The sequence below is a fragment of the Macaca thibetana genome, chromosome 6, assembly GCF_024542745.1.
Source record: "Macaca thibetana thibetana isolate TM-01 chromosome 6, ASM2454274v1, whole genome shotgun sequence".
In the NCBI taxonomy this organism is placed as follows: Eukaryota; Metazoa; Chordata; class Mammalia; order Primates; family Cercopithecidae; genus Macaca; species Macaca thibetana.
This window is the reverse complement of record NC_065583.1, coordinates 87,462,616-87,475,834: the sequence shown is the minus strand read 5'-3', so window position 1 is coordinate 87,475,834 and position 13,219 is coordinate 87,462,616. Positions and strand designations below refer to the sequence as shown.

The 13,219-nt window shown below is 38.5% G+C and overlaps 1 protein-coding gene across 14 annotated transcripts in view; it reads right to left on the bottom strand.

The window, feature by feature from the left end:
* Positions 1-13,219, bottom strand: part of FAM172A (family with sequence similarity 172 member A) — a 483,877-nt gene that overhangs the window by 421,507 nt on the left and 49,151 nt on the right. For all 14 annotated transcript variants that reach the window (XM_050794318.1, XM_050794327.1, XM_050794314.1 and 11 more), the window contains 2 exons: positions 11,408-11,509; positions 9,010-9,110 (listed from right to left, as the gene is read on the bottom strand). In XM_050794318.1, the coding sequence (XP_050650275.1) occupies positions 9,010-9,110; positions 11,408-11,477 (171 nt within the window). In that variant the 5' untranslated portion in view covers positions 11,478-11,509. The remainder of the gene's footprint in view (positions 1-9,009; positions 9,111-11,407; positions 11,510-13,219) is intronic.

The window sequence follows — 13,219 nt, the reverse complement described above, 5'->3', positions numbered from 1 at the left end:
ATCCACCATGATCAAGTGGGCTTCATCCCTGGGATGCAAGGCTGGTTCAACATTCGCAAATCAATAAACATAATCCAGCATATAAACAGAACCAAAGACAAGAACCACATGATTATCTCAATAGATGCAGAAAAGGCTTTTGACAAAATTCAACAGCCCTTCATGCTAAAAACGCTCAATAAATTCGGTATTGATGGAATGTACTTCAAAATAATAAGAGCTATTTACGACAAACCCACAGCCAATATCATACTGAATGGGCAAAAACTGGAAAAATTCCCTTTGAAAACTGGCACAAGACAGGGATGCCCTCTCTCACCACTCCTATTCAACATAGTGTTGGAAGTTCTGGCTAGGGCAATCAGGCAAGAGAAAGAAATCAAGGGTATTCAGTTAGGAAAAGAAGAAGTCAAATTGTCCCTGTTTGCAGATGACATGATTGTATATTTAGAAAACCCCATTGTCTCAGCCCAAAATCTCCTTAAGCTGATAAGCAACTTCAGCAAAGTCTCAGGATACAAAATTAATGTGCAAAAATCACAAGCATTCTTATACACCAGTAACAGACAAACAGAGAGCCAAATCAGGAATGAACTTCCATTCACAATTGCTTCAAAGAGAATAAAATACCTAGGAATCCAACTTACAAGGGATGTAAAGGACCTCTTCAAGGAGAACTACAAACCACTGCTCAGTGAAATCAAAGAGGACACAAACAAATGGAAGAACATACCACGCTCATGGATAGGAAGAATCAATATCGTGAAAATGGCCATACTGCCCAAGGTTATTTATAGATTCAATGCCATACCCATCAAGCTACCAATGACTTTCTTCACAGAATTGGAAAAAACTGCTTTAAAGTTCATATGGAACCAAAAAAGAGCCCGCATCTCCAAGACAATCCTAAGTCAAAAGAACAAAGCTGGAGGCATCACGCTACCTGACTTCAAACTATACTACAAGGCTACAGTAACCAAAACAGCATGGTACTGGTACCAAAACAGAGATATAGACCAATGGAACAGAACAGAGTCCTCAGAAATAATACCACACATCTACAGCCATCTGATCTTTGACAAACCTGAGAGAAACAAGAAATGGGGAAAGGATTCCCTATTTAATAAATGGTGCTGGGAAAATTGGCTAGCCATAAGTAGAAAGCGGAAACTGGATCCTTTCCTTACTCCTTATACGAAAATTAATTCAAGATGGATTAGAGACTTAAATGTTAGACCTAATACCATAAAAATCCTAGAGGAAAACCTAGGTAGTACCATTCAGGACATAGGCATGGGCAAAGACTTCATGTCTAAAACACCAAAAGCAACGGCAGCAAAAGCCAAAATTGACAAATGGGATCTCATTAAACTAAAGAGCTTCTGCACAGCAAAAGAAACTACCATCAGAGTGAACAGGCAACCTACAGAATGGGAGAAAATTTTTGCAATCTACTCATCTGACAAAGGGCTAATATCCAGAACCTACAAAGAACTCAAACAAATTTACAAGAAAAAAACAAACAACCCCATCAAAAAGTGGGCAAAGGATATGAACAGACATTTCTCAAAAGAAGACATTCATACAGCCAACAGACACATGAAAAAATGCTCATCATCACTGGCCATCAGAGAAATGCTAATCAAAACCACAATGAGATACCATCTCACACCAGTTAGAATGGCGATCATTAAAAAGTCAGGAAACAACAGGTGCTGGAGAGGATGTGGAGAAACAGGAACACTTTTACACTGTTGGTGGGATTGTAAACTAGTTCAACCATTATGGAAAACAGTATGGCGATTCCTCAAGGATCTAGAACTAGATGTACCATATGACCCAGCCATCCCATTACTGGGTATATACCCAAAGGATTATAAATTATGCTGCTATAAAGACACATGCACACGTATGTTTATTGCAGCACTATTCACAATAGCAAAGACTTGGAATCAACCCAAATGTCCATCAGTGACAGATTGGATTAAGAAAATGTGGCACATATACACCATGGAATACTATGCAGCCATAAAAAAGGATGAGTTTGTGTCCTTTGTAGAGACATGGATGCAGCTGGAAACCATCATTCTTAGCAAACTATCACGAGAACAGAAAACCAAACATCGCATGTTCTCACTAATAGGTGGGAACTGAACAATGAGATCACTTGGACTCAGAAAGGGGAACATCACACACCGGGGCCTATCGTGGGGAGGGGTGCGGGGGGAGGGATTGCACTGGGAGTTATACCTGATGTAAATGACGAGTTGATGGGTGCAGCACACCAACATGGCACAAGTATACATATGTAACAAACCTGCACGTTGTGCACATGTACCCTACAACTTAAAGTATAATAATAATAAATAAATTAAAAAAAAAAAAAAAAAAAGAACTATGGTACACTTGTTACTAATTTCTAATCTCATCAGTTGTTTTTAGGTTTGCTTCTGTAATTTTGGCTAACCCTGCTTATTCCTGTGAATGAACCAGTGGTCTCTGACTGCTACTCAGAAAAAACAAGAGGGTTGGGTAATATAAAAATCTGGATCAGTAGTCTAATTCTGGGCATGTATTGGAATTGGCTAGCAACCCCATATCAGCTTGATTCCAACAGTTGCCCAGTTCATGGAACACATTCTAATTTAGTTTACTTGGGATAATTTTACTTATTTTGCTTTAGTATTGTGGAATATATTGCTGTTGTACTCTTCGTGTAGGAATGCACAATAAGCTTACTCAATGTTTTCCTAAATTGAACACTTATTAATAGTCCAGATATCACCTCTTGTCAGAACTCAAGAGTCATGAATGACCCATATCAACACTTTCTGACTGAGCTCCTCTCTACCACATATACAGAAAGAGATCCTCAGAGTCAGGCAGGAATATCATCGCCCTTGTTCAGCCTGAAGAAGTTACAGAAGATAGATCTTCATCCCTCTGCAACCCTTAGGATGAAGGGTTCTCCTATAACAGGGAGGGTGGAAATGTCAGAGGCGTTTGAACCAGAGCAACTCCATCTTGAATAGGAGCTGGGTAAAATGAGGCTGAGACCTACTGGGCTGCATTCCTAGACAGTTAAGGCATTCTAAGTCACAGAATGAGACAAGAGATCGGCACAAGATACAGGTCATAAAGACCTTGCTGATAAAACAGGTTTCAGTAAAGGAGTCGGCCAAAACCCACCAAAATCAGATGACCATGAGAGTGACCTCTGGTTGTCTTCACAGATACACTCTCACCAACACCCTGACAGTTTACGAATGCCATGGCAACGTCAGAAAGTTACCCTATATGTGGGAGGCCGAGGCGGGTGGATCACCAGAGGTCACGAGTTGGAGACCAGACTGGCCAACATGGGGAAACCCCATCTCTACTAAAAAATACAAAAATTAGCCAGGCGTGGTGGTGCTTGCCTATAATCCCAGCTACTTTTGAGACTAAGGCAAGAGAATTGCTTGAGCCTGGGAGGCTGGAGTGCAGTGAGCCAAGATCATGCCACTGCACTCGAGCCTGGGCAACAGAGCAAGACTCTATCTCCAAAAAAAAAAAAGAATAAAAAAAAAAATAAAATAAAAATAAAAAGGAAGTTACCCTATATGGTTTTAAAAGGAGAGGCATGAATAATCCACCCCTTGTTTAGCATATCATCAAGAAATAACCATAAAAATGGGCAACCAGCTGTGTCTATGGAGTAGCCATTCTTTTCTTCTTTTACTTTCTTAATAAAATTGCTTTTACTTTACTTTATGAACTCACCCTGAATTCTTTCTTATGTGACATCCAAGAACCCTCTCTTGGGGTCTGTCTCAGGACCCCTTTCCTGTAACGTAAGTGTTAAAATCTTCCAATAAATTATGCCATATATATGTCTATTTTTATCAAATACTTTTAAATCACAAAAGTCTTAATAGTATGAAACTTCTAGCTCTTAAATGGAAATTGAAATAATTAAAATTGTTTAGCTTAGAAACAGGAAAATTATCATTTTCCTTTCTTCAATAAGAAAATACACATCTTTAAGTTTAAATTAGGAACATTAAAAAATCTCTAAAATGCACAGGTCCGGAATTTATACTAAACAGTTTATCTATTTGTATCACACTATTTATTATTCAACAAATATTGTGAGGACACAGAAAGTTTCCCCCAAATTACTTAAAAACATACATTTTTTAAAAATGCAATGCAGAGTGATAAGTAGCATAAGAGATATACAGTAAACTCATCCATTTACTAACATTGCTTCCGTTTTTAAACTCTACTTATTTGAGTTTTCCTAAATGGCATTCATCTTTAACATCATCTTAAATCATTTTTCATATAAGATAAAATAGGTAGAAAAACAAAATGGAAAGAAAAGAAATCAGGAGAGATTATAACAGAAGTGATGAGGGAAGGCTTCCTAAAGGAGGAGACATCTGAGCCAAAACAGGAAGACAGATGGAGGTGGGATACAGTGACAAGGGGAGAAGGACATTTCAAAGGGAGAAAACAGTGTAAGATAAAAGTATAAACTGTGAATGAAGAATAGAATAGTAGTTGGTTAAATTTCACTTGAAGGCATGGCTCAGAAATGGAAATTATGGAACATTGTAGCAAAGAATCACCATTTTTCTGAGACAGAGTTTAATTTTTTTTATTATTTTCTCTTATTTTCTCCTTTTCCCCTGTTCCTCAGCTTCCTATTTAGTCCTTCAGAAATGCAAATATAACCCTTTACCTCCTCCTCACCAGACATTCCCTACAGGGTAAGTTTATCTAACTGTGCTCCAAGAGGAATCTCTTCTCAAGAGTTGACAGTAAATTTGCAGACCAAAGTATGCCCCATGGAACTCTCACTCTGGGACAGGGAGGAGGGGGAAGAGGGAGCTGGGGGGATAATCCTGGAACTCATACCCACCAGGAGGGCATGTGGAAAGCATGCCCACTTGGTCACTTTTACAACTTACTTCTACCCAGGAAGGCACCAACTTAACTGCCCAGTAGATAAGGAACCAGCTAGCAAGGGGATTCCCTGCCCTTGCTTGTTCCCTCCTCTAACTTATAAAAGTGTCTGCTTTCTGCTCCAAGAGTAAAGTAGTACATTTAAAGGTATAATGTTTGTGCCTCTTTCCTCAAGCTAGTTTCAGGATAAATTCACTTTTTTTTTGTACCAGACCTCACTCCTGCTCATGGGATTCTGCACACAGCAAGCAACTAACCTGCTTTTTGGTTACAAAATGAATGAAAAGACAGGCCACAGATGCATTAAGTCCTGCTATCATGAATTCCAAACAACTGATTAACTAGATTGAAAACTGTGTCATTACTGGGATATACCCAGAACTCATACAACTAACTCCTACGATGTAGGAAATAAAATTCAATTAATAATTAACTTCCAATAGTGAAATTATGAATCAAAACAAGTATTCCAAACATGACATGAGAAGCAAGATGATATGGTACAAATACTGTAATAACCAGACCTTCACTCTCCAATTCCTAGGTCTTTTTGTGTACTGAGTTTTACGTTAGGAAAATATGTTTACTTTTGATCAATATATTCAGAAGGAAAAAGGTTGGTACTTAAAGCTGAGGAGTCCACTGATCTAAATAGAAACACTGCATTAAAAGTTAAATGCTATGGCCAGGCACAGTGGCTCATGCCTGTAATCCCAGCTCTTTAGGAGGCCAGGGTGGGCAGATCACCTGAGGTCAGGAGTTTGAGACCAGTCTGGTTAACATGGTGAAACCCCATCTCTATTAAAAATACAGAAATTAGCCAGGTGTGGTGGTGCGCACCTGTAATCCCAGCTACTCAGGAGGCTGAGGCAGGAGAATCACTTGAACCCGGGAAGTGGAGGTTGTGGTGAGCCGAGAGTAAGCTAAGGCACCTGGTGCCTGGGTGACAGAGTGAGACTCCATCTCAAAAAAAAAGTTAAATGTTATAATTTTGGGTAATCACTTGGGTCCAAATTGATTGTGAACACAAATGTGATAGCAAGCACAGGAGGCAGTAATGTAGACAATACAGAATATGCTCTCTCTCTGTAAATAACCATCAGAGTAAAAACTCAAATATTTTGATTTCTTGTCAACTAAAGTCCACCAAAAATAAATCTGTGACCCTCCATATATCCAAAGAATTAGGTATAAGATCCTAGACAAAAGGAATCATTTACACATGGAATGACCTAATAAGACACATAGCTGGAGTTTGATATAGATGATGTTGGAGGATACAAATTGATGGCATAAATGATGCAGATGCCAAAAAGGACAAGGTATATTTGGAGACTAGCCACCTGTCCAAGTGAGCTGGTGGTGTACATGGCTTATGGAAAATAGTAAATAAATAGTCCCATTTAAAAACAAACACAAAAATCACAAGCTCTTTTCTAAGGCCATTATAGTATGGTTATTCTATAATCAAAATACTACCAGTTTGCAACATATAAATCAAGTGGAAATCGGTTTTTTTTTTTTTTTTTTTTTTGAGACAGAGTCTCACTCTGTCCCCCAGGTTGGAGTGCAGTGGCACGATCTTGGCTCACTGCAACCTCTGCCTCCTGTGTTCAAGTGATTCTCATGCCTCAGCCTCCTGAGGAGCTGGGATTACAGGGGCACACCACCATGCCCGGCTAATTTTTGTAATTTTAGAAGAGATGGGGCTTCACCATGTTGGTCAGGCTGGTCTTGAACTCCTGACCTCGTGATCCGCCCTCCTCGGCCTCCCGAAGTGCTGGGATTATAGGTGTGAGCCACCATGCCTGGCTGGGTAAGCTTTTTTAAAAGTGCAGCAGAAATTATTCAGGGCATTGAATATATTTAGATTATAAATGCCGTAGAACACTAACAAGAACTGTGAAGATTCTTTAACTGTCAGATTTTACACTCCATAAAAGCTAGCAAGTTCTCCTGCATAGTCATGGATGCTGTCAGATGACATCAGTCTTCTGGATCAGAAACAAAAATTAATCGGGGTACAGCAGGCAGCATGAGCTTCATGTTCTCATGAAGTCCAATCTCTTGCTCCTCAAATCCCAAAGAGGCAGTGTCAACAGGCTCAGGTGGATGCTGAGCATGCAATAGGATTGTATCACAGCTGAGGAACCTCAAACTTAGGAAACCCAATCTTCTAAAGGGGCTCCTAGCAATCCTTTGCCATCAGTGGGGGAGGGTGGAGCATTACCTTTTGATCCTGGACGGCAAACTAATCTGCCTACTGCCTAGGAGGGAGACACAACCTCTGTCTTTGAAGCCTGTTTCCGATACAGTTGTCCTTGAAAAGATGATCCAGAGCAAAAGCTGTCAAAGCCTTTGCTCAGAGACATACAGAAATGCAGGAGATCAAAGAATTGTCTCCCAGGAAAAGATATATTCTTCATGCTATTATACTTATGTTACCAAATATTCTTTATGTCATAATTTAACCAAATAGTTCATTTTTACTACTCTATTTAAAAACAAAAAAGGAATACAGAAATTTCAGCCTTTCCTTAGAAAAGTAAGGTAGCTATCTAGTTATCACACTAAACTTACGTGTCCATATGCATTTTTACTAAAAATAAAGACTTAATATGACACAGAATGAGTAAAGCTTTTCACTTTACCAAACTATTCACCTAAACGGCAAATGACATTTTCAAAGGTTCCTACAAGCAGTACCATGTGAAGTACGTAATGTTCACAAGGCCTACTCCTTTATCCAGTCAAAGATAAGTAGGTTAAATTCAACTTATTAGTCAAATACCAATATTCTTCACACAAATAAACACCTGAAAGAAAACTTATTCATTCTGGCATAGTAGGGGATTCAACCTCTTAAAAACATTTTTAGGCTCGGCGCAGTGGCTCACGCCTGTAATCCCAGCACTTTGGGAGGCCAAGGCAGGTGGATGACTTGAGGTCAGGAGTTCAAGACCAGCCTGGCCAACATGGTGAAACCCCATCTCTACTAAAAATACAAAAAAAAAAATTAGGTGGGCACGGTGGTGCACACCTGTAGTCCCAGCTACTCAGAGACTGAGGCACGAGAATCGCTTGAACCTGGGAGGCGGAAGTTGCAGCAAGCCAAGATCGTGCCACTGCACTCCAGCCTCAGTGACAGAGTAAGACCATGCCTCAAGAACAAAACAAAACTTAAAAAATCAAATTAGAATTTCGCATAAATTGGTTTTCTTATGTAATGACTCACTACGAAATATTATAGTCATGGGAAGAATAAGTTTGTGTAAAAACAGAAGCTTTTTCTTTTTTTTGAGATAGGGCCTAACTCTGTCAGCAAGGCTGGAGTGCAGTGATGTGATCACAGCTCCTTGCAGCCTTGACTTCCTGGGCTCAAGTGATCCTCCCACCTCAGGCTCCCAAGTAACTAGGACTATAGGCACATACTGCTACTTTTGGCTAATTTTTTATTTTTTGTAGAGACATGGTCTCACTATATTGTCCAGGCTAGTCTCAAACTCCTGGCTTCAAGTGCTTCTCCGGCCTTGACTTCCCAAAGTGTTGGGATTACAGGTGTGAGCCACCACAGCTCGCCTAAAAACAGAAACTTTTTTTTTTGAGACGGAGTCTTGCTCTGTCACCCAGGCTGGAGTGCAATGGCACCATCTCAGCTCACTGCAACCTCCACCTCCCGGGTTCAAGCAATTCTCCTGCCTCAGCCTCCTGAGTAACTAGGACTACAGGCACGCGTAACCACGCCCAGCTAATTTTTGTATTTTTAGTGGAGATGGGGTTTCACCATGTTGGCCAGGCTGGTCTCTATCTCTTGACCTCGTGATCCACCCGCCTCAGCCTCCCAAAGTGCTGTCATTACAGGCGTGAGCCACCGAACAGAAACTTTTAAACTGAGAATACGCTTCTAACATAACCACTAAAAATAAACAAAAAAAACCCAAAAACCTTTTTTGAATCACATTTTGTAAAAAGAGTACATAAACTGCTGCATCTTTAAAACTTTTATTCTGAATATTTAAAATTGGGAAAAACAAAGTTAAAGTAGTATATGTGACATACCTCTCCTAGAGCCTCGTATCTTTTCTGGTTCCATCTGTGCAAATCTTCCCGGTAGTTAAAAACAAATGGTTCCCCAGTTTTTATGTGTCTTAACTGTCCCTCTAAGAAGATAAACAAACAATATTGCTATACTTCAAAGTATATTTACAATAATACAAGCAGTACAATAAAGAATGTCTGATAAAAATTTAAAATAACTTTCTCAGAACAGTTTATCTTTTTCATTAGATTTTTTTTCTTCAGATGTCAATATGACACAAACATACAGATTATATAACTAAGAATGGTCCCCAAGTACTCAAAAGTTATTCTTCTTGACCTTCATCTCTCTAATCTAAAGCAAACTAACAATATTTTAAAGCCTAATATGTATAAAGACCTCTCTAGCTATTGCCATGAACATAGGCCCAGTCCTCAAGAAGCTTAGAGGTTACCTGAGAAGTCAAATCATAAATACTAAGAAGTTAAGCAACTTTTCAGGAAGCTAAACAAACTAGATTGGAATACGTCAACAGTCTAAAAATCTGCCACTGGGGATTCATATAGACAATAAAGTCTAGAATGATTCTGGAAAAATGAAAACTATCTGTGGGCTAGAAGAGGTTCAGAAGGTTTCGGTGAGATTTCTCAACTAGGTCTTCAAATATGGGTAGGATGTCAAATGAAAACTGGAGAGAAGCAGTGAGCTAACACAGGCTCAGGCTATCAAATCACACTCCACAAAGCAAAGATCTTTACCGATAATGACTAAGCTTTACTAATAATTTCAAGGGTACAAGGAATCAAGAAGCACAGGCAAGGCAGGGAGAGGTCTGCAGCATCTGGTCATTTCCCCCAGGTCCTTTCCTCTCATTGGATAGCACTCTCTGGCCCAAAGTAGATGAGGACTCTACGTGTGCATACAGGTAATCTCACCCACTGGTGAGCATTTGGGTTATAAAATATTTCCATTTTATGTGCCAAAGAGTTGTCCTGCTTAAGTGATATTCTTCAGAGAAACATTCCTCATATCTTAACCAGTCATCTTGCTCAAAGTATTCTATAGAAAAGGACTCTCCTCAGAGCAAATGTTAGTCTACGCTTATTTTATTTATTTTATTTATTTATTTATTTATTTATTTATTTATTTATTTATTTTCAGGTGGAGTCTCGCTCTGTCACCCAGGCTGGAGTGCAGTGGCCCAATCTCAGCTCACTGCAGCCTCCACCTCCCAGGTTCAAGTCATTCTCATGCCTCAGCCAGCAGTAGCTGGGACCACAGGCATATGCCACCACACCTGGCTAATTTTTATATGTTTTAGGAGAGATGAGGTTTCACTATGTTGTCCAGGCTGGTCTAGAACTCCTGACCGCAAGTGATCCACCCGCCTCTGCCTCCCAAAGTGATGGGATTGCAGACATAAGCCACCGTACCCAGCCAGTCTAATTTATTAAATGAGTTAATTATCAGCACGTTTATAAGGAGAAAACATGAAGCCACTTGTCTCCTGAACAGGATTTTTTCCCCAGGGGTATTCCCGGGGTAATCAGGAGAGAAATACACTACAGGCCAATTGCTTAAGCTCCTCTTCCCCTCCACACAACAAATATTACTACTTCTACTGGCATAAAATAACTTTTATTAAAAAGCATAAAAATTAATATCAGAGAAAAGATCAAAGTTTCTAGTCTCTTATTTTAAACTCAACATCTTAGTACACAATGACTGTCACCATAACTCTTAATATCTATAACTGATATTAGAAAGGAATATCCACTAATACAGTGATGACAAAGCACCAATTCAGTTAATGCAGAACAACCAATAGAAAACTACAACTCAAATGCACCTACCCTGTAATAACACTACCCTTCAAGTGTAAGGGTGTATTATTAATCCAATGAATCATGATTCTCTGTTCCAGAAACATCTTTGCAATCTATACTATGTTCCTCCACATCCCAAGTGTAAAGGTTATTTTATTCAGAACTGAATTAATAAATTTTAAAACAAGAATGTTGCCGAAAAATCATGGAAAAGTACTTTAAAACATTGTCACAGATAATTACTGCCAGACACTTTGTTCTAAATAACATGTGAAACAGTAGCATCTTTCTCTATAATTTAATTAGGAGTTCAAATTGGATACCAGGGAGTTGAAAGCTCAAGGTTGAAATGCATAAGCTGAATCAAATTCATGACCATTAGTTTACGTAACTTGACAACTACAGAAAATTGTTACTTGGTTCTTTCACTTGAATGAAGAATTTCACCATGCCAGGATGTCATTATTTCTCAAAAGAATACAGAAAACATTCTACTTGGCCTTTAAAAGTAGCAAATAATATCTGTCTTATTATTCTATGAGCATTGCTAAATAAATTTTGCATATACTATATATATATATACACCACTTACTTTCATTAAAAGCATATTCAAATCCCTCCAGGGTATCAGGAAAATCAAGAGGAGGTTCATCTTTTTTCATTAGTTCATCCAAATCTATCCTAGATAATAAATCTAGAAGAGAAATGATATGAAATTTACTTATATTTATTTTCATAGTTTATAACAAAGATATTTTAATTTAATTTAAAGTATTCTTTGTTCTATTAATTTTTATGTGTTGCTTTAACTGATAATGCTACTAAATTGAATTCCCAAAATACTATATTATAATCAAGCACAGTATTAACATAAGCACTTTCAAAATCATAATTCTCATAACAACTATAACTCAGATTCTATACACCATTATATCAAACTTTAACTTCTTCCCTTCAAAATAGACAGCTATTAATTTGTACCTTATTCACCTCATTTAAAAAGTTTCAGACATTAACGTGACTTTTAAAAAGTCATCAAATCTTATATATAACGGAAACATTTACGAAGAAACACGAATGTAAATAGTATTATTATAGCATATTATTCCATTTTTAGGGGGAAAACTGTTAAAATAAAACATGCTAACTAGCAAAAATTATTTCACATAGTTTCTGTTCTTCACATCATTTGATTCCATGCAAGCAAGAAAACTCTGTCAAGGAGTTTTTCTTTTCCTTTTTTCTTTTTTCTTTTTGAGATGAGGTCTCACCCTGTCACCTAGGCTGGAGTGCAGTGGCACAATCTTGGCTCACTCTGCAACCTCTGCCTTCCAGGCTCAAGTGATCCTCCCACCTCAGCCTTCCGAGTAGCTGGGACTACAGGCGGGTGCCCCCATGCCGGGTTATACTTTGTATTTTTCACAGAGATGGGGTTTCACCATGTTGCCCAGGCTGGTCTCAAACTCCCAGACTCAAGTGATCTGCCCACCTCAGCCTCCCAAAGTGCTGGGATTACAGGCTTAGCCACCATGCGTGGCCGTTTTGGAGTAATTTTAGATTGATGGAAAAGTTAAAAGACAGTACGAAGAGTGTATTATACCCTTTACTCACTTTCCCCTATTAGTAACATTTTATAACACCATGGCACATTTGTCAAAATGAAGAAACCAATACTGGTACATTACTACAAACTAAAGCCCAGGCATTATTCACATTTCACAAGTTGTTCCATTAATGTTCATTTTCTTTTCCAGGATTCCATTCAGGACACCACATTACATATAATTATTATCTCTCCCCAGTCTCTGTGGTCTGTGACAATTCTCAATCTTCCCTTCTTTTCCATGATCTTGATTTTGAGGACTATGTGTCAGGTATTTTATAGAATGACCCTCAATTTGGGTTTGTCTAATGTTTCTGCTTATGATTAGACTAGGGTTATGATTTCTGGAAAGAATATCACTGAGATCAACTACCATTCTCAATAGATCATGGCAAGGGGAACATGATATCAACAGGACATCACCAATGATGTTAACCTTCATTACTTGGTTAAGGTACTATATAATATGCCAGGCCTCTCCACTATAACATTACTGTTTTTCCCTCTTCATAACGTATTCTTTCAAGGTGACTATGTCTGGCCCACCCTCAGGGAAAAAGAGGAGGAATTATTCTCTACCTCCCATAGCAAAGAACATCTAAATATATTATTGGAATTATTCTGTATGGAAGATTCATCTCTCTTCATCCATTTACATATTTATTCAATCACTTATTTATATCAGTATGGACTTGTGGACACTTATTGTATACTTTAGGTTATAATCCAATACTACATCATTCATTTTGCTCCTCAAATTGTTCCAACCATGACTATTGTAAGCTCTTTCAGATGTCTCCT